The following is a 27,033-nucleotide window of genomic DNA, read 5'->3' on the forward strand; positions in this document are numbered from 1 at the left end:
GTCTCCATAAGAGAAATCAATTAGCTCGATTGGATAAACTTTTTCTTTCTAATCTAAAATGGAATGTAAATTGTAGTTTTTTGTCCGACTTCGTTTCAGTGAAACAGCTTTACGTCGAATTAAGCGATAAAATGTACAAATCGGACTAAAGGAAAATCTAGGATATCTAATCCCTAATTCAAAATTGTGCAGTTGCGTTCCCCGATCTCAAGTTGCCAAACATGCATTATGTGGTGCTAAAGTGATTAAGAAGCCAGTATAAAAATAAATATACATGAATGACGAAGTATTTCAACTCAACTTTTAACTTCAATGCGTAATTAAATCCACCACAGGCCGTTCTCATTATAAACAATGGGTGGTCCCATGCATCATTCGTAAACGGGCCCTGTTTGTGAAAACCATTAGCTCCTCAATCGTAAAAAGAACACGTAAATAGGCTTATTGGAACCTTTTTAAAGTTTTGAAATTTTTATGAGAATTAGATAATTTTACCCCTTACCTTTTTTGTGTTTAGAAGTTACATTATAAGACAAATTAGTAGAAATGGATTCTACAAACTTATAATGTAAACAGTCTTTTAGTTACTTCTTGGTGAAATAAACGTTTGATTCTTGGTGAAATAAAGGTTTGATTAAAAAGAACAAGTATAAATAAATTAAAACCAACAAAATCAAAAGCGTTTCCCTTTATGTAAGTTTGTTTTTGATAATATCTTAATATCTGAAAAAACTTCACTCTAAGAAGTAATGAAATGATGATAAAACAAGTTAGTAAAAATGAAGTAAGTATTCACAAAAAGTGTGTGGTAAGTACAAAATTATCTCATTCTCATACAAATCAGAATTGCAAAAACTTATTTTTAGTAGGCCTATAAAAGTTTTTTATAGGCCTACTGACATGTTCTCTTTACGATTGAGGAGCTCATGGTTGTCAAAAACAGCGCCGGTGCGACTTAAACATTGTGCTTAATAAGTTGAGTAAGTACAAGTTGACCGTTGACAACTTGCTTGCGAAAGCGTAGCTGGTATATCAAGTTTTATTTATACTAGAATACAATATAACCCAATATATTAAACGCAATCCAATGTAACAAATAACATACGTAAAATATGTAAATATCTTAAAAGTTGTTTTAAAAAACGTTCTTATACATACTTTATGAACATTTTAATACCCCCACTTCAAAAACATAGGAAAATCATAACATTAAGCATACGTATACAGAAACAATCTGAAGGGAGGTTCCGTTTAAAATTTTTACGTCCGTAAGTTTTAAAAGATGGGACTCTCATACAGTACCCTCTTTTTATTCCTTTATATTTCCAAAATAAAAAAAGGTTAAGTATGTTACTCTTAATGTAATCCTCTACCGGCCTGTTAAAATCCCGTCTACGCAACGCAACTACGTAAAATTATGTAAAGCCCTGTATTGAGAAGCAAAACAGCTTTTCATTTATAACGATCATTATAATTACATTAAGTGACAAAGGATATGAACGAAGCTCTTGACACGAGAGCGTAACGAAAATCGCCGCAGGCCGGTCTAATTTTAAACAATGGGAGGTTTTATGCATCACTGGTAAACTGGCGATGTTTGCGGAGGCCGCGGTCTCTGCAATGGCGATTCCGGAAACGTACCCGGGTATTCTAGCTTTATTGTGCCCTTTTTCAGTGCGAGATAATTGTTAATAATTAAACCCCGGAATGTGTTTAAAAGGCTAATAAGATAATATAACTCATAAGATATTCGGTTTTACGAGACTTAAATATTAATCCGACGGTAAAGTGTTTGACATTATCTATTGCAGTATCAAAGTGTGTCAACATTTTCACGGCTAAGACTTTAAGTTAGGATAACAACAATGCCTTAACAGTCACGTTTGCTCTTATGATATAAGTGTGAATAAGTGTTACGGTAAGCAGTTATGTATTCGGAAATAAAGATCCGACATCGTAATTTTTTGTTGAACGAAGAAGTGTCCTATGCTGGAACACAACCTATAGGAAAGTTCAATACGCCTATGCCAGGACTCCAATTGTAGAAAAGTTCCATACTCTGGGACTCTAATTGCGGGAAATCATTCTGCGCTGGGACTCCAATCGTAGGAAAGTGATCTACGCATGAACTTCGATTGTAGAAATATCCTCTACTTTAATATGTCAATTGTGGATTGATATTTTACAAATTTAAGGCGCGTGGGAAAGTTCCCTACTCCGGGACTCTCATCTTAGGAAAGCCCGCTATGGTGGGACTGCGATTGTAGAAAATATGTCCCCTACGTAAGAACACTAATTGTAGATTCATATTATAAAAATTAAACAAACCTCTGGCCACCGGCGAAACAGCAAGAAAATTAGCAAGTGCTGCTCCAGTCCCATGCCCCATTAGAGTAACCTTTTCGGGGTTACCTCCAAAGGCTGGTAAGTTTTCCCGCAACCAATGGAGCCCTGCCACGAGGTCCATCAGGCCGAAATTACCCTGTGCCGATCCTTTGGCACCAGTCTTCAGGAATCCTATAACAAAATTATTTATTAAATTTCAATCTATATAAAAAACTAAAAATTATAAAAAAAAACTGTTCGGTCTTGCTCATTATCAACAAACTTTGTACAGCATCTCATCCAAATTATATCAGTTAAAAATAAATAACAATTAAATAGCTAAAGTTCTCAATTAGATTCTCAAAGGCGTGTGTGGTTCATCAATCCGCACTCAGCCTACGTGGTAGACTAAGGGCTAACCTTCTCATGCTAAAAGGAGACCAGTAAAATAATAGCAAGTTATTCCAATTACCTTTTGGTAATTGGTATAATGGTTAATGTGATAGCAGTGACACGGACGTTGACACATTACATCGTGCGGTTGATGAACACCGAATGTGCCAATTTGTGGGCGATCCATGTACATATACATCACCAATGCTCAGGTATTGGCGACTGTTAATAATAATATATTTTTAAATAATTAATTACCCTTATAAATTGTTTTTGCATAATAATATTTAATATAGACTACCTCACTTGTCTAGTAGTTAGCATGTTCGATTTCGATTCCCAAGTTGGGCCAAAACTGTTAGGTAAGGTCATTTGTCAAACAATTCTCATAACATCTCAGTTGTTGGTACGAAAACTAATGTTGTTTCACTCACGTGACTCGCCGAGCACGCTAAAGAGCAATGCACACCAAATGCATGCAAAGGTGCAACACGTATGCAAGACAGCACCTGTACCCTTGGTACAAGATTTGTTCGGTCGCAGTCGATTGAGAAGTCGCTTTCGAGTATCGAAACTTTAGTTCGTCAGAGTTAAGGAACTTACGTTTAAAGGTTAGATTAGCCCAGAATTCTAAAGATAAAGTTTCTGGCAAAAAATATGTAAAACATAATCAGTTGTATAATTGCGTCTTTAAAACAAATAACATTAAGTCAATTTTATTTTGACGGTATAGAATTTCAATACACGAAAGCGACTCCACGTTTGCGAGCGTGCAAATCTGATACTAAGCGCACCGTTATATCTGAAATACATATGAAACTAAACGCGTCACCGACTGCGTCACGTGCACAGAGCGTAGCTGAAGCAGCTTCATACGGTATCACGTACCAGCACTCGAAGTGCCCTATTAAAAGTTTAAAAACCAATGGAGGCTTCTTTTTTTGAGAGATGAGGTCTGTGCCCAGCAGTAGAACGCTAATAGATTGCCATTAGACAAAAATAGTTTATAACTGTTTACTAAATGATATATGTATTCTAAATTGGCTAGGGGTTTACTATTGTAAAAAAAATCTTCTAGTTATACGGGAAACCATTAGCTTTGTTTTTAATATTGAATTTTTAAATGACAATCTTATTATTCCATTATTACTTTAACTATTTAACTTCTTTAACTTATTAATAATAGAGCGTATAACCTTTTTCAAAAAACGGGCTCTCATACACAAAAATTGTTTTTAAACTAATGCCACGTCATCTTTTTAAAAAAATAGTCGTTAATATCGGAAACGTCGTTCCTCAGAATACAACATCAAAATATACGAATTCTTGAGCTTTCATTTATAATTAGCCGAAGTACCTATACATAGTTTATAGGTAACAATACCGATGGCTATAGGTATTTTCGATGAGCCGATGGCAATCACTGTGACATATTACATTACCCACGGCCATTTCACAAACCACGTGATATGTGGACGAACCCGTCCACACGTTACGCCCAGGGATTGGTTATCGGCACGCGCTATCGGACAACTCATTTACATATTAATTAATGTATCTGCAGTAGGTATCTGAAGCTAACCATTGTCCAATTAACGAGAGGTCCTTACACATTGAATCACTAAATATACATGGCAACTGCGGGCCAGCGCCGAGATTTTTAATCGACTTCCAAAAGGCGAAGGTTTTCATATAGGGTCGCATTTCTTGATGTCTCTATGTACACCGATTAGTTCGTCGTGTTTGAGGTCTATCCGTCCTGTTTTACTATATCCTGTTAGTCGTCGTAGAGACGAAGATTCTGATGCAATAACAAAAAAATATTTCATAAAAATTAAAATTAAAACTTTTACTGTTAACAAACTAAATTGATGTGTTTGCTCGATCTTATAATATTATGACAATCAAGCTTATTTGCTAAACTCCGCCTAAAGCAGGAGAATCTGTATGTTGTAATTTATAATTTCTTTAATCCTTATACTCCACACCAAACAAATCTTCCGCAATGTACCCTCTACGCACGTTTCGCTCCGAAACAAGAGCATCCTCAGGTGATGTTGACTTTACAACGAAAAATTGTTAAGTGAGTCTAAATAATGTTAATAGTATGTAGTGTTTTTTATACAAAACTAGGAATGGAACCTTTCGTGTTCAAGTCCAACTCACATTTACCCGTTTTTCTTTAAGTTTGGTATAAATATTGCAAGATTATATGATATGAATACTGGGATATCGAATTGCCTTACTATATGATTTAAAATAATTTTGTACCTTATATATCATTAGGTTATAAATTAAATTTAAATGGCTAATATCTCTTAGGCTCTTTAATTTAGTATACGCATTTTTTTTTTCAAAGTAATAGAGTAACAAAGCGGATACCTTATGGTAAATGGAAAACCATCTCCGATAAAAAAACACCTCGCCGTTCATGCAAGGAGCACGTCTTGCAAAGTGGCTTTGCGGCAGAAACAAGCATGGCGGTAGGACTTCCCGGAGAGCTCCGTCATAAAAAGCTCTACTTCTATTACGTTTATATTATTCAGAAATGAACTACTTTAAACCACAGTCAATCTAATAGTTTATGTATGCACGCCCCGATAAACAGCACAGCATTACAATAACAATTCAAAGCGATTTAATGTATGATTATAAACCTTTATTACTTGTGTGTGTTACCGCTCGGCCCACACAGGCCTCCGCACGTCGGAATAACGGAATTACCCCCTGTGTCAGATCATAGATCAAATTCCCTAATCGGTCAATAACCATGTATCACTTCCAAATTGTGTTTCCGAAACAGTTATTAATTATGGTTATTGGTTATGTCAATTAGCTTTCTTATTCGATAAAAAAACCGTATATATTAAACCGTTTAATATTTATTTTATACTTAGCTGCTTATGCCCTCGACGGTCTAGTGGTTAGCATGTTTGACTATCTATGGATCACGAGGTCTCGAGGTTCTAAGCCGAGGTCGATTCAGTAATTCGGGCAAAAAATCAACTAGATGTTGATTTTTTCTGACCGAAATTTTTAAGTACCAATCTACATTTAGGACCCTGACTATCAGTAACATGTGATAAAAATCGTTAAAACCTGCCAACAAGCATTGAAGCATCGTGAGGCTCCTCATAAAAGAAAAATTAAAGCATTGACCCACAATGCTGTAAATATTGCTTTATAAAAGGTTTATTCTGGTCAGCAGAACATTGCTAGGCTGGGGATAATGATGATAGAATATACGATTACTAATTAAAGTACGTACATGTTATCAATGTGAGACAATGTGAGATGGTAATAACAAAATAAAAACAACCGGCTAAGTGTGTTGTGGGATTCTTCTTAGACCAGGGCGCTATTGGAACCCACATAGCTTTAATTTTAAGTTGACGAACTTAGTTATCGCCATCAACTCACTTCTATATTATATTTTAAATGTAATGGACGCATCAAAAGTGCCATCTATGTGCCTATTTGAATAAACAAATATTTGACTTTGACTTTACTTCGACTATCTACTGTAATAAAAGTAAAAATTTAGTTTCGAAATTCCTAGTAAATAAATTTAAAAGGTTATCTAAAGAGGTGTTTACGTGCACAAGACATGTTTTCTATAAGTCAGCGATATTTACACAGAATCCTAAAAATGAAATAGGTATCGATCAACGAAATGGTAAATTCTGAATAGCGCCTGTGCAGAGTGTGCAATACTACATTGCATGCGAAATTCAAGACGTCAGCAATGGTTTAATAGCAGCGTCTGAAACTAATTTTACGCGTAAATCTACGTGATCTGTGTGTAGAAAAAAAGTCGTAAGTTTAGTCCTAGATTGATAGTTACAATTAAACTTAAAACTTAACTTAAAATATAACATCATGCCTGCTATGAGTTCTAGCTGCTTTTAACACTGAACAGCCAGGCATTGTGTAATTAATGAGCCAGCCCTTCAGTCACCAGATGGTTGACTTTGATTAAAATGATGAAAAATGATTTATTTATAAGTTTTTAATAAACATTGATCCGTTGTTGGCTAACCCTTTTAAGTAATTAATATACCTGTGCCAGAATGTCCCGCCCTTCCGTAGAAAAACTTTATGCTGAAATTATTACTCATACTATTGGATTATCACAAGAGTTAAATGATTTTTATGGCCTGAATGTAATTTTATACATTGCCTACACGTGATATACTTTCATCGTGCTTGTGTAGTTGTAAGCTAGTTTAACACTATTTATTTGCATGCGGTGTTTACCTATAAGTAGCTGAACATTTTGTCTTTAAACTTAACTTAAGCTAGTTTAAATTGTTTTTTTTAAATGTAAAACTGTTGGTAAAACAAATTAATAAAAAAAACAGGCACTAAAATAAAATTTAAATAACAAAACCTATGGTTTGTGTGTATTTGTATGTGTGTTTGAGCGTGCCTGTGAGTTTGTGTGAGCGGGAGTGTGAGTGCGTATGTGTGTGATAGTGCGTGTATATGTACAATGTAGGAGTTTATTTTTCATGTGTTTACTTCGAATAAAGCCTAAATCTCTTCATAATGTATGTTTCAGGAGGTAAATTTTAAGTTTGTGATCATTAAATGATGATTAAGAATTTTTAGCAGACTATTTACATTCTTATGTAGATAAGCTGACTTACTTTAAAATATTGTTTTGTTGTATTTAATTGTTACGTTTGTCTTTGTTAACTAAAATGAAACAGTTATATATTTAAGCCCTTTAGCCCGTTTCTAAATCTATACTTATAATAAAACTGTAACTGGAAAATTTCTGTATCTTTAATATATTTTGAAAATTTTGACCGGGGGATGCTTTATAATCGATACTGAGTCCAAAACAGATTTTTATTGAATTTTTGTTTGTCTGTCCGGGCATCACGTGAAAACTACTGAACGGATTTAAATAAAATTTGGTATAGTGGTAGCAGATATCCCGGGTCAACATATAGGCTTCTTTTTATCCCGATTAACAATAAGTTTCCTACGGGAAATGGGATGAAAATTTTTATCAATTTTACTTCATATCCGTTAAATTTGCACCGATTTTAATAATTCTTTTTATTTGACAGTGTGTACTACCAAGCATGTATTGTCTAATTTTAATGAAGATCTGATGAATATTGTCGGAGATCAAGGACATAATTCTTCACAGATAACTGCAAGTTGGAAGGCATATGGGACAACGACCGAATAGATGCGTACCATCCTACTAATATTATAAATGTTTGTGAAAATAGATGTATGGATGAATGTATGTATGGAAAGATAGATGCATGGATGTTTGTTACGCATTAACGCCACAACGAATGAACCGATTTGGCTAAAATTTGGCAGAGATACCTAAAATAAAGTCTGGAATAGCTCATATGCCTCTTTTTATCCCGAAGAAGCAAAAAACTTCTACAGGATAGCATCGCTATTTTTTCCGCATTTGTCATTAAAAATCCGTGCAACGGAGTTTTAGATTGACGTGGTTTTTCGGATAGGCATAATTGAAATATTATTAAGCTTTTAAATTTTGTTTGGTTGAACGCGCTAATCTCAGAAAATGCTGTTTCGATTATAATTTTTTTTTTTTGATGTAACAATAATGTATAAAACAAATCTATATAACATTACGCTACGACCAATGGCTACTATTATTAATGAGAAATGTTGCAAAAACTGCAAAAAATATCCTTTTTGAGAGACTCTGATGCGTTCGATGCGTGATCGTTACGCCAAACGGCGGACGTTTGTAGAGTTATCGAAATATTTGTTTGTTTAAAGTTCTATAAAACAGTCTGCGACAACATACGCGTATTTTTTTAAGTCCACTCATTCGCAGACGAAGTCGCGCGGGTTCGCTAGTTGATTGATAAATTTGACGTTTTGATAGCTTATGCGTTGGAAATCTGTCAAGGCTTTAAAACCCATCAGTAGTTTTTTAGCAAAAATGTATATTAAAATCTAAACATAAAATTTTCCACACGATTCATTTAAATAAATCAAGCGATTTATATACGGAAAGATGTAATCGTCCGACGGTAGCGGTGATGTATTACATCGTACGTAGTCGTAAGCATTTCCGCACCAAATGTGTCAATTTGCGGTTGCCGTACGCACATTACGCCCAGGGATCAGATATCGACGGGTGCTCTCGAACATTTCATTTCCATATTAATTAATACGGAGATTTTACACTGATAGTTAATTAACAAAAGTTCCACGGCATCGTATTACATCGTTTGGGAGTAATTCACGCTAAACGTGTCAATTACTCGTAGCCGGTGATGCCGTTGCCTCATTAAGCTTTCGGATCGAATTTTGGTGAGCGCTATAAAGTTAAACTTATCGTTTCCATTTTCAGTGATCGTGATTGAATGAATATTCAGTCAAAGAAAAACATAAATATTGGATGATTGGTTATTTATTGCTTTTAACGCAACAATGCTGTTATTTCCTCATTCTAATTTAGTAACAGTGCTACCTTTTGTTACCAGTGTTTTTTTAAATCAATAATACGTGACCAATAATACGGTAGTTATCAATAATACGGTACGAAAATGGCTCGATCGAATTCGATAATTTTACTTCTTTGGCTGCCCTCATGGCCTGAAGTTTAGGAAAAAGGAAACTAAGCAAAATCTATAGGGACAGCCTGATTTCGTAGTTTAGGTTTTTCTACTAACTTCCGTTTATTAGATGGATTTCTTAAGGTCGCTCGAAAGTCATACATAATAATAATAAAAAGGGTGGAAAGGGTTCCCGAAGTTTTTTTAATCGCAACAGCGGTTCAGGTTGTCATACAGTTCAGATACCTTGATCACATCGTCACTGATGAGTGCAAGGACGACCCTAACATGGAGCGAAAAAGGAGGGCATTGTCAAAACTTTATTAAACGTAAGCTTATAGAAAAGTCCTAATATAGTATAAGGACTACGTTATCGATAAAAAAGCTTAGGTGTGAATGATTGCTCTAACCAGGTTGATCTTCTAATAATTTTAAATGACAATGTGAGATGGAACAAAAAAAACACCCGGCTAAGTTTGTTGTGGGCTTGTTCTTAGGCCGGGATGCGTTTGGAACCCTCGTAGCTTTAGTTTTAAGTTTACGAATTTGGTTAGCGCCATCATCTCACTACCGTGTAATACTCATGCAATTAATGTACGCATCAAAAGTGCCACCTATGGGCCTCCTTGAATAAAGATATTTTTTACTTTGACTTTGAAAACGAAGCAACATGCTCGCTCGCAGATTCACTAAATTCAGTAAACAAGTAAAGGACACTCTCTTTAGGGCCTACAGCCAGTGTTTTTATATATGCCAATGCTGGTATCTGAACAAGAGGGTGTCCTTCAGTTCTATAAGGGTGCAACAAAACTTGCGGTATGCGTCATTACGCATGCCGCATCCTTATGAAGCGTCCCAGATACTGCAGTGCATAGGGCATGTTTGCTCGATTTCTTTGCTGTTATCAGGGCGCGTATAGGATCCTTCTGGGAAAGAATACGTAACTCTGGCAACATTGTCCATCAGGTAGTGGGACAGCTAATGCGGGATCCAAAAGTAGCTCTTTGGAGATCCAAATAAAAAGTAATTTGATACACCTTCAGTGCATAGACAGAATATTTATTTATTTATTCTTAATTTATAATTATTAATGTTAAAATATTTACTTTCGTACGTTTTGTGCTTTTTGGGTTATAACCACAATAAATAAAAATTATTATTATTACAACAGGATAATACAAAAATGAATACAATATTTTCAAGACACAAGTCAAGAGAAACATTATATTTATTTATTTATTCATATACACACCATCAATGCATCAGCAATCTATATCGAATTCTGATCTGTTCTAATTCTAAATGGTATTTACTGGGAATAGCAATTACTATTAGCAGCTTATCGTACCAACAAAAGGAGATCGGTTAGTTTATCCCAGGGCCGCCAAATATGTGCTTAGGGTGGCCACCGAAGAGTTTTAATGTGTAGAAATCCCCCAAAACCCTATTTCTTTTCTTACTTACTTCTTAGGTGGTATCTCACCTCGCACCGGAGAAATGCTCTGTAGCCCAAAAATTAAGAGGTTACCCCAACGCAAGCAATGAAAAGGTCTATGTTGCATAAAATGTCTATTCAACTTACTTTTCCATTACCTTTGCTACATTTTTTTTATTTCTAATTTTTTTGGTGACATTTTAACTATTTTTGATTGGTTTATTGATTGACACTTTAGACATTTATCAAAGCATACTATGAAATAAAAAACGATTATGAGTGTTGCATGGACAGGTGATGTACAACTGAGTAGTAGCGATTCGTTCACCGAAACTAAGACGAAAGTTACATAAAAAGAGCGAGACATAGAGCCCAAGGTGTTGAACTTGGTAGGCCCATTTCAAAGGTGAGCACGGAGCTCCACGCTTATTCCGACTTAAAAACCTTTACATTGGTTATTTTTTTCACTTCAGCACGGTCGTTGCGTAATCTCCAATAGTCATATCCTATCCTCTTCATCTGTATTATTTCTTTTTCCGTAGATTAACGTGTAGCTTTCAATTATTGTAAAAATATAATTATTATGTATATATTACACATAAGTAATTATGATCATCATCATTTCTTGCCTGTTAAGGTCCTTATGCTGGACTCAGCCCACCATGCTTCCACAATGCGGGTAAGCGGGCTTTAATTATTCGTTATTTTTACATGTTAGTCTTTACTCAGCTTAACGTGCTCTTTCAGGGAGGCGAGCAAAAGTATCAATTTCCTCTAAGCTAGAGGTTTTAGCCAGACTCAGTATTTAATTTAGGACGAATATATTCCGTTCTTTGTTTTCATTACTTTTATTTAGACCAAAATATTAAAATCAGTATCTATTTTGTTTAATAAATCTAATTATTGTTATTGAAATAAATTTCGTAAATTTTATAGTGTTACCGATCTACATAAGTTTTCGATGACAGATTGCCGCTATCGTTTAAAACTGGAAGTAATTCACACCAAATGTGTCAATTTGCGGCCATTGCCGTCCACACGCAACGCCTAGGGATCAGCGATTCCGAACATCACATTTACATACCAAATAATGACTGCGATTTAGTAGCGTTAATATTATATTGTGCAAATTCTTATCTAAGCTAACCGTGCATATAAAGCCAAATGTTTGATGTGCTGGGTGGCTTTGGTAAAGGCCAGTTTACCACCCATTCGACAAAGACGTATATAGTACAGTAATTAGGATACTTTTAATTTACGTTCATTTTCGCTCATTCAAATACTAAAATCTAAATATATCATATTATAGCGTAAATGTTACGTACATATTCTTTAAAAATGTTACTTTCTACCTATAACCTATCTTAGTAAGATAGATTCGGCCCTCTGAGAGACGGAGGGACTGACAGAAAGCGAAGACTTAGTAATAGGGTCCCGTTAGCACGCTTCGTGTACAGTACCTTAAATAAATGTACAAATATTGGTAGGCAATTCCTGGAATTTATTGGATATTTCTTGGAGTACCTACAATAAAATGTCCCACTCAAATTTAATATTTTTAAGCAGATTAAAATAGAGGATATATTTTAATAAATAATGCGAGATATTTTTGGATCTTGGAACGTCAAGAGTACTTTCTTACTAAAGGTAAAATAATCTTTTCTTTATAAACATAAATTGAGAAAGGACTACAAAGAAATATAATCTAATTTAATTAATTTGGATAATCAAATTATTGTATTCCGTTACAAAATCTCTCGTTAACGTAAACGAGATGAAAAAGTTGTTTTCTTTTCATAAAATAAAATTTATTAATATTCTAGTACCTACATAGCATTATTCATTGCAAATAATTTAATAGAACTTGCTTGCTTTCTTGGAACTGTAATTATTCAAGCCCAAGCTAGCTTAGTTTCAAAGATCTCGCGAGATTGGTTCTAATTTTTACATCTTCTGACATAATCATGTTTTGGTTTTAAAAAGAAATATATCAACTTTCTTTATATTATAATATGTGGTAAAGGTTAAAACGATAGGGATGGAACTCTTTTTTCCATAATCTGTGAGTATTTTAACGTACCCTACATGTTTACACAAAAGTAATATTTTTGACGTGACAACGTCTTATAATTCGATGGAGCCGGCTGCACGCACGAAAAAACATGACGTATGCGGCGTTACCGCGCTCTGAGGCATTCCATTCAAGGCTTGAAGTGCAAGCGAGAGCGTGGAACGAGCGACAAAGAGGCACAGTCGGCCCCCGTGTTCGACATCTGTCTCTCTCCTACTTGAGTGAGCGATGCGTCCGCGTGGACAGCTTCTATACAATAATACATTACATGTTTTCGGCAAGGATGAAGTGCAGTGAAAAGTGAATGTGGTGTCAATTGTTTATAGCAACGATAATATCTATCAAACAAATAAAATGAAAAATTTTCTTTTGAAAAATGCAACCATTCCATCAGTATTTTCTTACGACGTTGTCACGTTCAACTATCGTCAGTAAGCCAATAGCCAACTTTACAGACAACCAATTTTTTTCTTGTTGGTGGATCAAATCATATCGGTGTTGAAAGCTTCATACCGCGGCTATTTAAGTATCCTATAAATTCAGTTTTTGCTACTTTTTCAAAAAAGCCAGGAAACCAATTTCAAGAATATAATGCTCGTATTTTCATTAGTCTGCTCCAAAAATTAATTAAGTCGTATTGTTACAAGTTCTGGTAGTTATTATTTGCTATTAATAAAGGCGAGCCCATTGATGGGTTCGCCTTTATTAATATTTAATTCGGTATTCATGATATATTGGCTACTACTTCGGCCACTTCTTATAATCATATTTTTGTGGAATAATAGAAAATGTTACTTACCCAGTACACCTAATCTAAAGTTGATAGTAACTACAATGATGCCACCGTGCGCAGCAAGCGGGGTTCCGTCATACGCATTGCCAGAGCTCCACTCGTAAGACTCGCCGTGCACAAACACAAGGCACGGGAGACCCGCGCCCTCGTTCTCCCCTTCTATACCTGTGTATTAAAAACGTCTGTAGAACTTTGAAGAGCTATTATGTAAAGCTCAGTGTCAGCAAATACCGATATACTACGCTCGCATGCTCGAACACTTTTCTTACAAAATACCCTCGGTGTCAAATTCAAATAGATTAATGGGGGATAAGTCTTATCTACCCTACTGTCAACCTCACCTGCTAGAGTGACTAGACAAAGGCCGATGCTCTGACAATTTTCACGTAGCAGGGCATCTGAATGGAAGAGTCTTCCTTTTCCTTAGATCTAAGAAACTTTCATAGTAAGATGCAGAAGACGATGGTTACAATATGATTTTGGGGTTTACGAAATTTAGGGTTACGAAAGTTGCATACCCTATTTCCATGACCACTCTGCCAAGAATTATCACTTTTATGAAGTAAATACCCAAAAGTTATATAATTAGAGATACAGTATAGACGAGCCTTTTGCAACCAAAATGAAAGGACTTGTGTTTTTTTTCTTCTTTGCTATTTTTCAAAAGATGGCAGCACTTTAATAGAAATAGCGTGAGTTGATAGCTTTGGTGATTTCCGAATCTTGCAAATAGTACTTAAACGCTAACGGCGGTATATGCGTAATTCATACTGCGCTATTTTCAAATTTAGTAACCAATTTAGGTTCTCTACTACAACATGAAAACTCGCTCTGCTCATCAACATTTTCAACTTGTGGAATATGGGTCAAAATGCCACTACCTCTACGAAAATCACAAGAACGTCGGCATGTCAGCAACGCTTCTACTATGTATGGAACCCTATTTGAATAGTAAGGGCGATATTGAATATAATTTTCATTCCTTCAGTACTGACTTAACGACAACAAGCACTTTCATTTCCTTTTGATTCATTCAACGTCAAACTTTAGATTGTAAAGTGGTGATTATATAAATCTCATTATATTTATCTAATTATAGTATGGACAAGGAATTAAAGAGCAAGAAACTTTCCTCTTGTAGACATTTAGTAGCATCACTTGACGTATTGTCGATGCTATTAATTGGATCATTAGAATCATTCATTATTTTGGGGACATCAGGGTTTGTCATTAAACTTATACATAAAACAATATTACTTTGAACGATGGTAGTAAGCCCACTGAATGTATTGATTCAAAATATTGAAAGTTCATAATTAACCGTTACCTACTTTCATATTAAAACAAAATAACGATTGTAAACATAGACACACTACAATCGCTGCTTTACTGACAATATGGTAAAAGGAAATAATTAAAACAAATGATAGTTATAAACGCAATAAATAACAAAACAAGAAGAGAGGTTATTTACCATCGTATTGCTAAAGCTTTACATTTCTAGCATTTAACTAACCAAGGTTTATATAACAAAGACTTATTAAAAAAAATCATACACAAAAATCACCATAGTAATTAGACAAAAACTAAAGATGAACTCAAAACTCAATCATTAGTCTATATACAGAGTTTAATTAGCTACTGGTTAAGGAGTTGCACGCAATAGTGTTAATTAAATATTTGTACCAACTAAGTAGTTGATTAAATTAATGTGAATGTCAGGTGGGTCGAGGCTAATAACAACCCTACGAGCCAAACGGACTGCCAAGGGATTTGATTCGAAGCCACCACGATGCCACGTAAAAATTGTACACGGATTAGACTTTAAAACATACCGCTTTACGGTTCGCACAATCCATTTCATATTTTATCATCAATCACTAGGTATGTTCGCAGACAAGCTACTTGTTTGCTAAATAAGGGGTTTGTGAACTGTATAATTATATTAAGTATTTCTTATTGATATTAAAATGATGATAAATATAGATTGATACCTCGCTATACAAATGGATGCTTTCTAACTTTGACAGCAAATTTATCCTTGATTTGTCTTACTCTTTAAACAATTTACTTGGGATATCGAACTTTGCTCGACATTTTTGAAATAAAACTACTTTAGGCGCGACTAGTGAGTAACTAAGTTTAAATTTTTCTGACGGAAGTAACGCGTCAGACGTCGACGCGTCGTCAGGCGTCGTCATATCTCAGACGTCTGTGTAGTTTCCGCTATTTAAAAATAATAATGTGGATTGGTCGTAAGTATATGTCATATACTCCACGCTTCTTGACTTATACGCCAGCTATTGGCAAATATCGTAATCAATTAGGATTATTTATTTCCAATATTTTCAAAGTGATCAATTGTGAATAGCAAAGTAAATAAACATTCAACAAATTAAAAAAAAAAAATTAATTGCAAATTTTTTTTGAAAACCTCTCAATTGAATTGTTTAATTATTACTTTTGTAATAAATAACTAATTAATAAATTTTCTAACGATTGCGACATTCTTTAATATTCAATGACAAGGTTATATTGACATGTGCTGATCTCAGCTTCCATTTTCTAATCTCAATAATTCTATTTAACTAATGAAAATATTTATAAAATGTGAAAGTGATATTAATGAATTTGAAATAGAAAATAAAATGAAACAGTGAATATTAAATGATGAAATTGCGGACTCCCAGGAACTTTTTACTCTTTCATCAATAAATTATTATTTTAGAGTCGTGGGTTTTCAGAAAATATTCTTCCTTAAAGAAATTTACAAAGTAAAACGAAAACAGAATTACGAGATTGCCTAAAAAAAAATTTCATTTGTTTTTTACGAAAAATTATTTAGTCAGGAAATAAAACTTAGTAGATTTTAATCTATGAAGCAAGCTTGATTAAAATTGTTTGAGCAGTTTCCGAGATACACGTATATATAAACAACATACTTAGGTTGAGTATATATGAATAGCATAATTTGTCGTCTCGAAAATTATAATACCAAGTGTAAAAGATTTGCAGTCAATTAACAATCTAATTGAAACGCGTGAAAATCTTGCTGAAAGCAAAAGTATATTACATAGTAATTGAGGGAAAGGAAAGAGTAATTAGGGGATTTCTTTTCTTTTGCTAACACTCATTAGTGTACGGCCTGAGTGAAAAAGTGGCCGGCGCGGCGGAGCGGGCAGCAAGGCCGGCAAAAACAGAGTGTTCACTGAGTGGCCCTAGTACTTTCGTTCAGCATTCATTAAAACGTTTCAGTATGTCGACATAGATTGCTTTGTGATATCATCGATAGTAATAATATTTAAATATTTTAGGTGAAAAGAATCAATACCATCCAATCTTTAGCTTTAACTATTCTTATACAAAGCAAGGGCTAATAATTCAGGTTTATTTAAAAAAGGGAACGTCAAGTCTATTTTATTATTAGTTGATGATTCACTTTGACGTTATAATGTGTCGGTAGCCCAGAACGACTCTTGCCAGTGTATAAATGTCATGCTAATCGAAAAATTACCTAAAACAGATCTAACCAGTCAGTTGTTGAGAGAAAAGCTATTACTTGAATTTATTTATTATAAGTTATTAGCGAACGAAAAAACATAGAAGTCGCCCTTTCTAACAAATTGAATTTCGAAATGGGTATCAGTCTATATGCGCACACACCATTAATTGAGTCGCGAAATAAATGATTGGTCTACTTTATGTCATGCAGCACGGGACCAGCTATGATTGGCCGACAGTTAATCAGTCAGCACTATGACTAGGCACTTAGCGCATGCGGGGCTTACTTTAAAACACACTCCCACTGAGGCTATGTTGTCGTTAGGGCCCATTTTTGAGCAGTAGTTATGCTTCTATGTTTTAATTGTTCGCTGTAACTAATAATATTTACTTTTGTGCACGGAATTAATTCATCTTGCGGCTTAATTTTTTACACTATATTCAACTTGGATACCAGTAAATTACGATAAAATGTTATATTTCATCTGTTTAAACTAAATAAATGTAAAATAGGTGATCATGCAAAAAATGGAAAAGTAAAACCTACCGACCCGTTACTTTTAATTAATTACTCAGACCCGCAAATTCCTTGAATGAATTCCATTTATTTAGGCGCAACGACGTCCGTCATAAACATAAAGAAATAATATTATAACAGTGCATACTTTTAAGGTTTGAATATCAATTTTATAACTTTACATTCTAAATAAATACAGCGGGGCTTTATATTCTCATTGCTTTCACGGCCTAAACAATTATAAACAACCATTTGTAACTAAAAGTTATTATTATTATGGTTTATAAAGTATATTTATCATAAATCTACAAATAAATTTTAACAAATAAAAGATACAATCACAAAGGTCATAAAAAGGCTTGAACATTTTAAATAAGGTAATAATAGCTTTTCTTATAAAAAAAACTTTTGTATGCTACGTAAAATACTATGGTGTATTAGAGAATTATTATTATTATTTATTGCAGCTTAGCTTACCTCAACCCCAGTTTGAACCCGACCCTGTAAGGTCGAGTGCAATGTTCGGAACCTTACACCTGACACGAAGCAATATAGAACATCCTATGTACTTATAAACAAAGTCATTTGCAAAGAGGGTATTAGGATACCGCCTATAAAATGTATCACTATCACTAATACTCTATTTAAAGACATGCTTATAGGTCATTTCCAATAACTAATATCTCACTTTTCATAAAAAATAATATCAACATTTAGGGCCATACTAATTTATTAATTGTTTAGCTGGTGATTAGTCATATAATGTTTTTTCTCTATCTGTCATCAGTAATTTGACATTCGAAAGAAGCAGACGAAACATTGTGTAATTATGCATTAACTATACATTATTTACTAAGGTTTAGTAAGGAGAGTGACTTGACATCACATATGCAGATTGTATATGCGCGACTAAACGTGTGTGTGTAAATTACTGTTTTTAATATTATCTAGGACCTTCTACGAACGTTTTCAGAGTCACCTATGATCCCATTTGATCGTAAACGTTATCACAGCAGATTTTTTTAAAGCAAACGTTGTCCTTATTCCTAAAAAAACTGTAGTCCTAGAAAAAAGCTGTCGAAAAAAAGTAACCTATGAAATATTCCCTCGCCATAATTCGAACGAGCTATGTTTAAACTACAAACAAATTTAAACACTAGAGAATAATGATAGATATCCCACTTACTTATTGTATATTAAATATTTCAACGCAGTTAGCTTTTGTGTAGTGGGTAACCCAATTGGCAGAGTATCCCGCTGTGATAGCCAGAGGAATACATGTAGATGAATACGAAGTCACTAATTCTCGACAAGAATATGTTTCCACCATAATACAAGACTGGCACACCGTATTTAATATAACTAGGAAAGCTCAGTTCAACCAGCAAGGATGATTACGTTCAGGATCATCAGAGAAACAATACTAATGACTATATCACGACAGCTACTGTTAAGGCAGAGATACCTTTAATAACGTTAGTTTTGTTAATGCTGTTAATTTCTTCTTACTAGCTACTAACAAGGCAAACGACGTTTATTAATTAAATTGACCTAAAAAAAATAAAGCTATATTTAGAAAGTTTAATAATTCAATATTAAAGTTTAATCAGTTCCGAAACGATGGCACACCAGCTAACTCTGACAGTTATTATCATTAATTTAATTATGCCGCCGTCCAACGTTTTAGGAGAAAATAAACTTATCCAATCAATGTTGTCACGGCGAATCGAATTTCTAAGTGCCTGGCAATTGAATTTTAACATTGACTTTTCCTCGTTATTCTGGAAATCGCGGTTCGTCTGTTGTTTTATCGGCAAATTTGGTAAAAAATTATGTAATACATGAATTATGGACAGATCTCATAACGTCCAGTAAACGTCAGTTTAAGTGGCCAAGAATTCCTAAACTATATCTTAAATAACTCAAACATTTTGTTAATTAAACGGAATGTTCTCACGTACGAATGTTTGTGTGTGAGTATTAATTAAAAGACTATTCCTATGTGTCTTCCTTTATTACAAATCAAACTGATTTCGAGAAATTATCTTTTCAGTTACCTAAAATGCAGTGTGTTAAGTCAATGTTCTAATTCCCTCTATCTTATGACAGAAGACGCAGTGAGACATTAATACGATGAGGATGATTATGGCAATCAATGTTACTTAAGCAGTAGGAAAGGATAATATACCCGTTTAATTATCTAATACATAAATTGGCATGTTACGTTTTATATTTCTACATCTAGCAAGTCTAAGATAAAATAAACGACAGAAGATAGATTAAAATATAAGCAAATCGATATAATTTTTGCTATTTTTCAAAAAGTCTTATGGGTTGCTCTAAAAATGTAGACAAAAATTTTAGTACATACCTTATGAAATGAAATTACAAAATTACCATAATTGCAAATCATATAAACATACAACAACACGTAAAATAAAAATTTGAAATCATAACATTAAAAATAAAAAACACGTAAGATTCCTCTTCATATTAGTTGATCTTCACATCTTCTATGAGCAGCCCGGTTTCGTTGCCTAAGGAGACCTCAGCCTCACTTCCGCACTGCTTGCAGGGGGCTATATGCACTGCAATGCACTACGGAATTGAGGCCTCAGAACCCTTTGTGTTTTCTCTTCCTGTCCAATTGTACTTATCCATGGCTTGCTTTTCTTCATAGGTTATTGTTATCGTTTCTTAAAATGAAAATTTCGCTTAGATAAGTATGTGTTATGTGTCTTCGTCTGTCGCATATCTCTCTAAACCTTATTATTATAATTTTATCACGGTATATGTTAGAAAAAGTTTTCGGAGATGGCAAAAACTTAAACTATTAGAAATCTCGGTTCATTGTAAATAATAAAGTAGTCACGCCTTTGGTTTTTTACTCTTGGTTTCTTTGGTTTTTGGTTCTTAACTTTATATTATGAAGGAAGTGCCCTATAACCTAATCTAATATTAACACACTAAGTATAATTTTTTTGGCAGTAAAATTATCCCCATTTGAAACCAAAGTGTCTCTGGTTTTCCTGAATTCTGAAACGAATACTAGCAATTTATTGAAAAATTAGGCATTATGGGTCTATCGACCTTTGCGTCTATGTCAGATGTTTTAAAAGTAAAGTTGATCTTCTAATTGTACGAGGAGAGTTCGTCCCGCCATTGCATAAAAATGAGTGTAAAATGCTTGTAAACCTAATTCTATTGTTAACTCTTTGTTTATATAATCAATTGTGTAAACCGAATAGGTTTTGCACTATTTGTTGTAAACTATATAAAGTGAATACTAGTTCGTAAAATTAGTAAAGTAATTCTTATTTAAGTTTCTTGGGCACTCGTATTACAGCGTCAAACTTACACTACTAAAATGGCAATCAATTGGAGACAAAGTGGCAGCAGCCTAATAATAGAGGTCGGTCAGTGCCTGCAAATCAGCTTGTGCTAGCATGAACATATAATGAAAGTCTTTGACTTTATAAAGAATAAGCACTGCTATTATTTAATGGATTTATTATCATAATATGATTTTGTAAACTCAGTTTCCACTAAGTCATTGTAAAGTATGTGCTGAAAAAGGAAAAGAAAAATGTAAAAGATGCTTCCTAAGTGGCAGAAAAAGTAGCGACGTAAAAACATCCATTTTATAAATTGCCTCCTCCTTTTTAAGCTTTCCTATTATTAGAAGGATGGAGAGGAAAAGTGGGAAGGCAGAAAGTTGCGATCAAACTAAAACTAACTTGCCTTATGCAATAAATTTGGTGGTAATGCAAAAGGTGCGGACATAATGGATATACTATGCTTACGAAACAAACATATGATAACATGTTATTTTACTGTTTATTTATCTGTCGTTATTAAATGTTATTTAAAGAAATGATTATTCATTAATGCAAACGTTTAACCCACTACTTTTTCATGTACATTCAAAGTAAAAGACATTCAAATCCACCGATTAATATCTGGCTAAAAGAGAAAATGTTGCTTACTCTGTAATGGGTTTCTTTCTTGTCTTTTGACAACGATAAAGTTTCTGTTTCACGAGCAACTAAATTGAGGAAACCTAAATTTCATTCTATGTTTTTTGATCCGACAGTCATAAAAACAATAATATGCCCGACGTTATTCCAGTTGATCGTTGATCTCTCACTTTTATCTTTTAAATATTTTGACCCTAATATTCTGTTTATATATTAAAAGTATATATATAATATTTCATATATTAAAAGTTTTAAAAATATTGGGCGCTGCTTATCGTAATATCAAGTTAAATTTTAGTCTAACAAAAAATCTTCAAAACGCATTAATAATACATTCCATAAGCTATTATGTGTACACAGTGTAAGTCTGGGTGTGTTTTATAATTTGCACAACCTTACGCAGTTGTGTAGCGATACATAATTGAAAAGCGGCTTATTTAACGGACAGCGAATTTGCGGCGAAATGGTCCGAATAAATAATAAATAACTGGCGCGGATTAAAGGGCACCCCCAAAAACTCCGAATCGCCACCCTTAACCAAAACAGCGCCACTCCATTACAATATGATTGTTCCATTATAGACATGGTCTTATACAATAAAATTCAATTGCTTAATCGGTATTGAAGGTTCACTCATTGTTTAAAAGTTTTCCACTCGGTTTAAATGCCAATTTATTTTTGAAATAATTTAGTTAACCTGAACCCAAAAGATATATGGTTGGACTAAAATATTCGATACACAGGTAAAATTTAATAACTTATTTGAGTTAACAAAATAATTCTAAACCTTTTTGGGCAGCAAAGGAATCAAGTTACTTACAAAGTTCTGTTTGGTACCTATATTTTAAATAATTACGAAACTAAAATCCCAGTAAACATTAAAACAATTACCCTAAACATTTATTTAATTAGGTTTTGTGTAACTTGAGAATGTATATCTCATTCATTGTTATTTATATTATATGCATATTTAGATTAAAAACCACGGCGAGAATGTTCATGTTTCGAAACTTACATAAATCAACCGAGTAAAGGCACTATTTAAACGCCAGTTTCACTTTTACTTATTTTTTTTTGTACTAAAACTTCACTTACCTAAACATATCGAGGTTTGTGAATTGCTAAGTGATCAGTTTAAATTAGAAACACATTTGCCAGAGGCAATCCAGAAATAGGCGTCCAATTTGCAATATCCACAAATACCGTTAAAAGCTGTATCAAGGGAGAATGGCGAATACGATATTACTAGCTGAACCTAGCAGTAAATACTTTCAGCTAGATATTGAAAATCCAATAAGCGAATATTGCACATTACCTATGGAATTTTTAGGAAGTGTCAGCTAAGAATAATGAACAATCTTGACGTACTGAAGAACCTGGTTTATATTGTTTACATAAAAAAATATCTTAAACATCAAACATATTTGACGCCAAATAATAGTAATCACCATGGCGGAAAAGATAGATTGTTTCTAAGTAATCTATTTTCATAGCGATTTCATGATCAAAATAATCCAAAAAATTTAAGAATTGTAGCCATAAGTTATACTGCAGTCGCAGATAGCGCAAAGTGTAAAAAAATAATGTAAATAAAATAAATATACATACCATTTACAGGCACATAAAGGTTGACGTAAAGGCAATCTTCGCTCTGGTTCGCTAGTACTGGCAATAAACGCTCGAGTTGTCGGATGCGCGCACGTGGGTGTAGTAAGAGGGCTTCTTCCCGCGGTGTTGCTGCGGGTGGCACCTGCGGACAAGCTGGCCCAGAGGCGTCAGCCAGTCGCGTCGTGCGCCACTGCGATGGCGTCACGGGCGGCATGTATCTGTTACAAAGTTCATTATTACAAAGCTGTGTGTATTTGCAGTATCTAATTGGTTATTTGGTAGCTTAATGGAAACCAATTAAATGCGTTATTATAGACTTATCTTATGAATGATACATTTCCAGTGAATGGTGGCTTAGAAGAAGGAGATATTGTGCAGAAGTTCATGATATTTTCTATAGTCCCCGAAAACAAGGCATGTCTGCACGGTGCAATTGATGTTCAATACCTAACCCTACCCAGATTTCAAAATGTGCCCTCTATATATGTATCGCATCGCATCCTCAGAACTTAACTTCAAAGTCAAGTTCTGAAGATGCGCTAAGCTATGTAAACACTTAAGAAAATATAAATTGTATCGTGCAGATTTGCCTCGTTTTCGCAGATTATAGAAAAATTAGACATAGTACTTATTGCAATTAAAATGTATCGAAGTTAAATGTACAGCAGACGCTATAAAGTAAACTTTACTACAGTTTTATCCGTTGGGAGCTCGTAGCTAGTTACCAACCTACCGACAAAGGTCCGCCGGTGCTTCAGTACAATTTCGCGTAAAGACCGATTAGAGGAAAGGGTTTAAAATAACTGCCATGCCCCTTATAGGCTACTCAAGTACCATCTTAGACTTCAGACACACACACGTAACTACACCAGGTAAAATTACAGTCAGTAAAAAAAACATGCGGGGCAGACTTTGGGGACTACTGAGAGACGTGATAAATCTATGTACATTGTATGTAATTTTTCTATGTAATTTTTCTATAAGCGTACGGTGGCGATGACACGAGCTCCATTATGTTAACCCAAAAAGTGCTTAAGAAGTTTTTACTTTAAAGACTACCATCAATAGTCTATAACAGTCCACAGCTAGACTAAAGACTTTCCCAGCGGAAAGGTTGGCCCATAATCACCGCGCTGGGAGAAAGGGTTGGTGATCAACAAAAAAATATATCTATATTGTAAGTAAAACATCAACATTATCAACCTTAGACTTCCAAGTGGTGGGGTCGCGTAAGGAACGCCAAGGTACGCCTCAACTTGTGGATGCGAGTGGACTACGATTCCGCGCAGTGGTCCGTACTTCGTGCGAATCACGCGCGTGCTATACTTGTGCGTAGAGAGAGCTGCGGCGCAACAGACGAGCCACGCGTATAGCGCGGCGAGGTCCGCGCGCATCACGCGCACGGGGCGGGCGCGAGCGCGAGCGACGCGCCGCCGGACACGCGCGCGCTCTCGCGCATCACGCGGCCCGCTCAGCGCGTGCGCTCCGCCCCATACGCAGGCTCATCCTGATACAGCCTTCTCGCGCGCTCGCGGCCACTGCACATCACAACCAAAATTAGCTCATGCAAGCTCGTCCTACATTGCATGCTCTCCGCACTGAACAGTCAGGCTGATCCTTTGCGCAAAATGTAATTAGTTTTATAGTAGCATTAGCAACCTCTATTAAAAACATATTTGAACAGTGGATACCTAAGTTAATTTAAACTAGGTTCAATAAAATCACAAAACTATTGTAATTTGAAGGTGACATGCAAGTAATGCTACAAGATAAAATCTGTTATAAGATCGAAGAAATACCCAAGGTGTATTTGTCATTTTACTATCCATGACGGAACGGAGAACGGCTAGGAATGTTAGTGAATGCGTGTGTATTTTTTTATATCTTTATATTATTTTAGTTAATCTAAAGTTTTTATATCTTTATTTATTAGTATGTTCCCATTTTCCTAAACCTTTTAAGCTAAAACACTATAAAATAAATTGGTACCTATGGTTGCGTATGGATCAACTTTATATTTTAGTTATTATAGTTACGCCGTTGAAAGAGTGCGATTCTCACAGGTCATGAGTAAATAGACGTTGTAAATTTAAGGTTGCGTTGGTTTACGATTTTTTCAGCCTTAGGATTTTTTATAGTTAATAAAATAAATCAATTTATATGAACGAACTTTTAAATTCATACTGTGCAACTGACAGGCAGCAGTATCTACGAGTACATCTTATCAAATTTGAATAGTCATAAATAATTTAAATATGTCTTAAACATAACTTCCTAATTTTTTCAAGTTATGGAACCTTAGACACAGTCTAAAGTAGTAGGGCACAATGGGATTTCGAATGATGATCAATCGTTGATTAACCCATTCATTAGCTTCTAAAGCCCAGAACTCACAAGAACAATACAGTAAAATAAAATATTCTGTTGTTCACTATGTTCAGTAAAACAGTTCAGAGAAAAGCTTTCACCTCATTTTTCTTCTAGTCAAGAGTACCCTTGATTGCATACTTTAACTCGCAATGAACTCATTATTTTCGAAATGCTGCAATACCTCATCGTCCCTTCAGAAGCTCGATATTGAGCGAATAGGTCATTTTCATTGTTGACTTGGGTCAACGATGCTTTGTTGAGAATACAAGAGGCTTTCCAAACAAAATCGTATCTAAACGTAGGAGGAGGTATAATATTATAATAACGCCTACGTTAACTATAGTGGGAATGGATTCGGCAATTCATTTTTATTTTTATTTTAAAACGCTTGGAATGATGACTTCCTTTTTTAAAATTTATTTCATAAAAACTATTGCCGTGCTTGTATTTTGAAAAATTTGAAAGCCGCGACTGTTTGTTCGCTTTTTATTAATGGGCACAGATTAAAATAGTGTATATATATATATATATATATTATATATATATTTTTGAAACTGTCACTTAGGATAAGAGACTTTGTACTTTTAGTGGAAGGAAGTTCACTGGGTAACTAAATGACAGAAAATTAAAATATTAAGCAATATAATTTTTAGGTACCTATATTTATTATTAGGTATAAACCTTGTAGTATAAGTTATCAATAGTAATAAATTTTGCACTAATAAAAATACTTTAACATTCAATATTACGAATAATATATTAAAATAAAAGAAAAAACTGAAATGAAACTCTGAACTTAGGTAGGTATAAGTAATAAAATTGGACGAGTTTTTAATTTAAATGATTAGATGTGTTTTGAACTTACCCAAGTCATGTTTTCGACCGAATGCCTTCATGTGCTACAAACCCAACCATTGGTTTATTCTGGAACAAAGAAAACGTAATTAAGAAGAGATTTAGAACGTGATATTACGAAGTAATTGTTAATTTAGTTTTTATGTTAAATAACATTTTTTTTTTTTTTTTTTATAAATTTCTTATATGTAAGTTAGTATGGAAACTTGTTAGGAAAGGTAGATGCGTTTGAAATATATTGTACTTTACGTATGCCATCGGGTTGAATAAACACAAAATATTAAGTTATTCTAGGACAACATTGAATTAAAACACACATTTCAGCTCTCTGTATTCAATCATTCTTAGCTACTTTTTAGTTAAACATATCGCACACCGCAGTAACGATAAGATTGGAAAGTTAATAGTAATCGCAAATTTAAACGGTAATTTACCGACAAGCATGATTCAAACCCAACGGGTGTAGGGTAGTAGTCAGTATTCTCATGTACTTAAGAACTCCATGAGTTATGCAATACTTTACAAAAGGCTAAGGGACTTACCCAAGGCAGAGATATCATGGTATATATAACTGTCTGTGGTCCAACTAATAGAGGGTGATAATGCGGTATTAAAAAAACTGATG

The 27,033-nt window shown here is 34.3% G+C and overlaps 1 protein-coding gene and 1 long non-coding RNA gene across 2 annotated transcripts in view; both read right to left on the reverse strand.

The window, feature by feature from the left end:
* Window positions 1–24,577, reverse strand: part of LOC120637155 (neuroligin-1-like) — a 41,002-nt gene extending 16,425 nt beyond the window's left edge. Inside the window, exons 1-4 of the mRNA XM_039908824.1 lie at window positions 24,387–24,577; window positions 23,184–23,401; window positions 13,587–13,745; window positions 2,329–2,517 (exon numbers count right to left, since the gene is read on the reverse strand). Coding sequence (XP_039764758.1) covers window positions 2,329–2,517; window positions 13,587–13,745; window positions 23,184–23,401; window positions 24,387–24,577 — 757 coding nt within the window. The remainder of the gene's footprint in view (window positions 1–2,328; window positions 2,518–13,586; window positions 13,746–23,183; window positions 23,402–24,386) is intronic.
* A 97-nt stretch (window positions 24,578–24,674) lies between these two features.
* Window positions 24,675–27,033, reverse strand: part of LOC120637206 — an 82,195-nt gene continuing 79,836 nt past the window's right edge. Inside the window, exons 2-3 of the long non-coding RNA XR_005659426.1 lie at window positions 26,419–26,477; window positions 24,675–24,721 (exon numbers count right to left, since the gene is read on the reverse strand). This is a non-coding gene — a long non-coding RNA (uncharacterized LOC120637206). The remainder of the gene's footprint in view (window positions 24,722–26,418; window positions 26,478–27,033) is intronic.

Source organism: Pararge aegeria, chromosome 3 (genome assembly GCF_905163445.1).
Source record: "Pararge aegeria chromosome 3, ilParAegt1.1, whole genome shotgun sequence".
NCBI lineage: Eukaryota > Metazoa > Arthropoda > Insecta > Lepidoptera > Nymphalidae > Pararge > Pararge aegeria.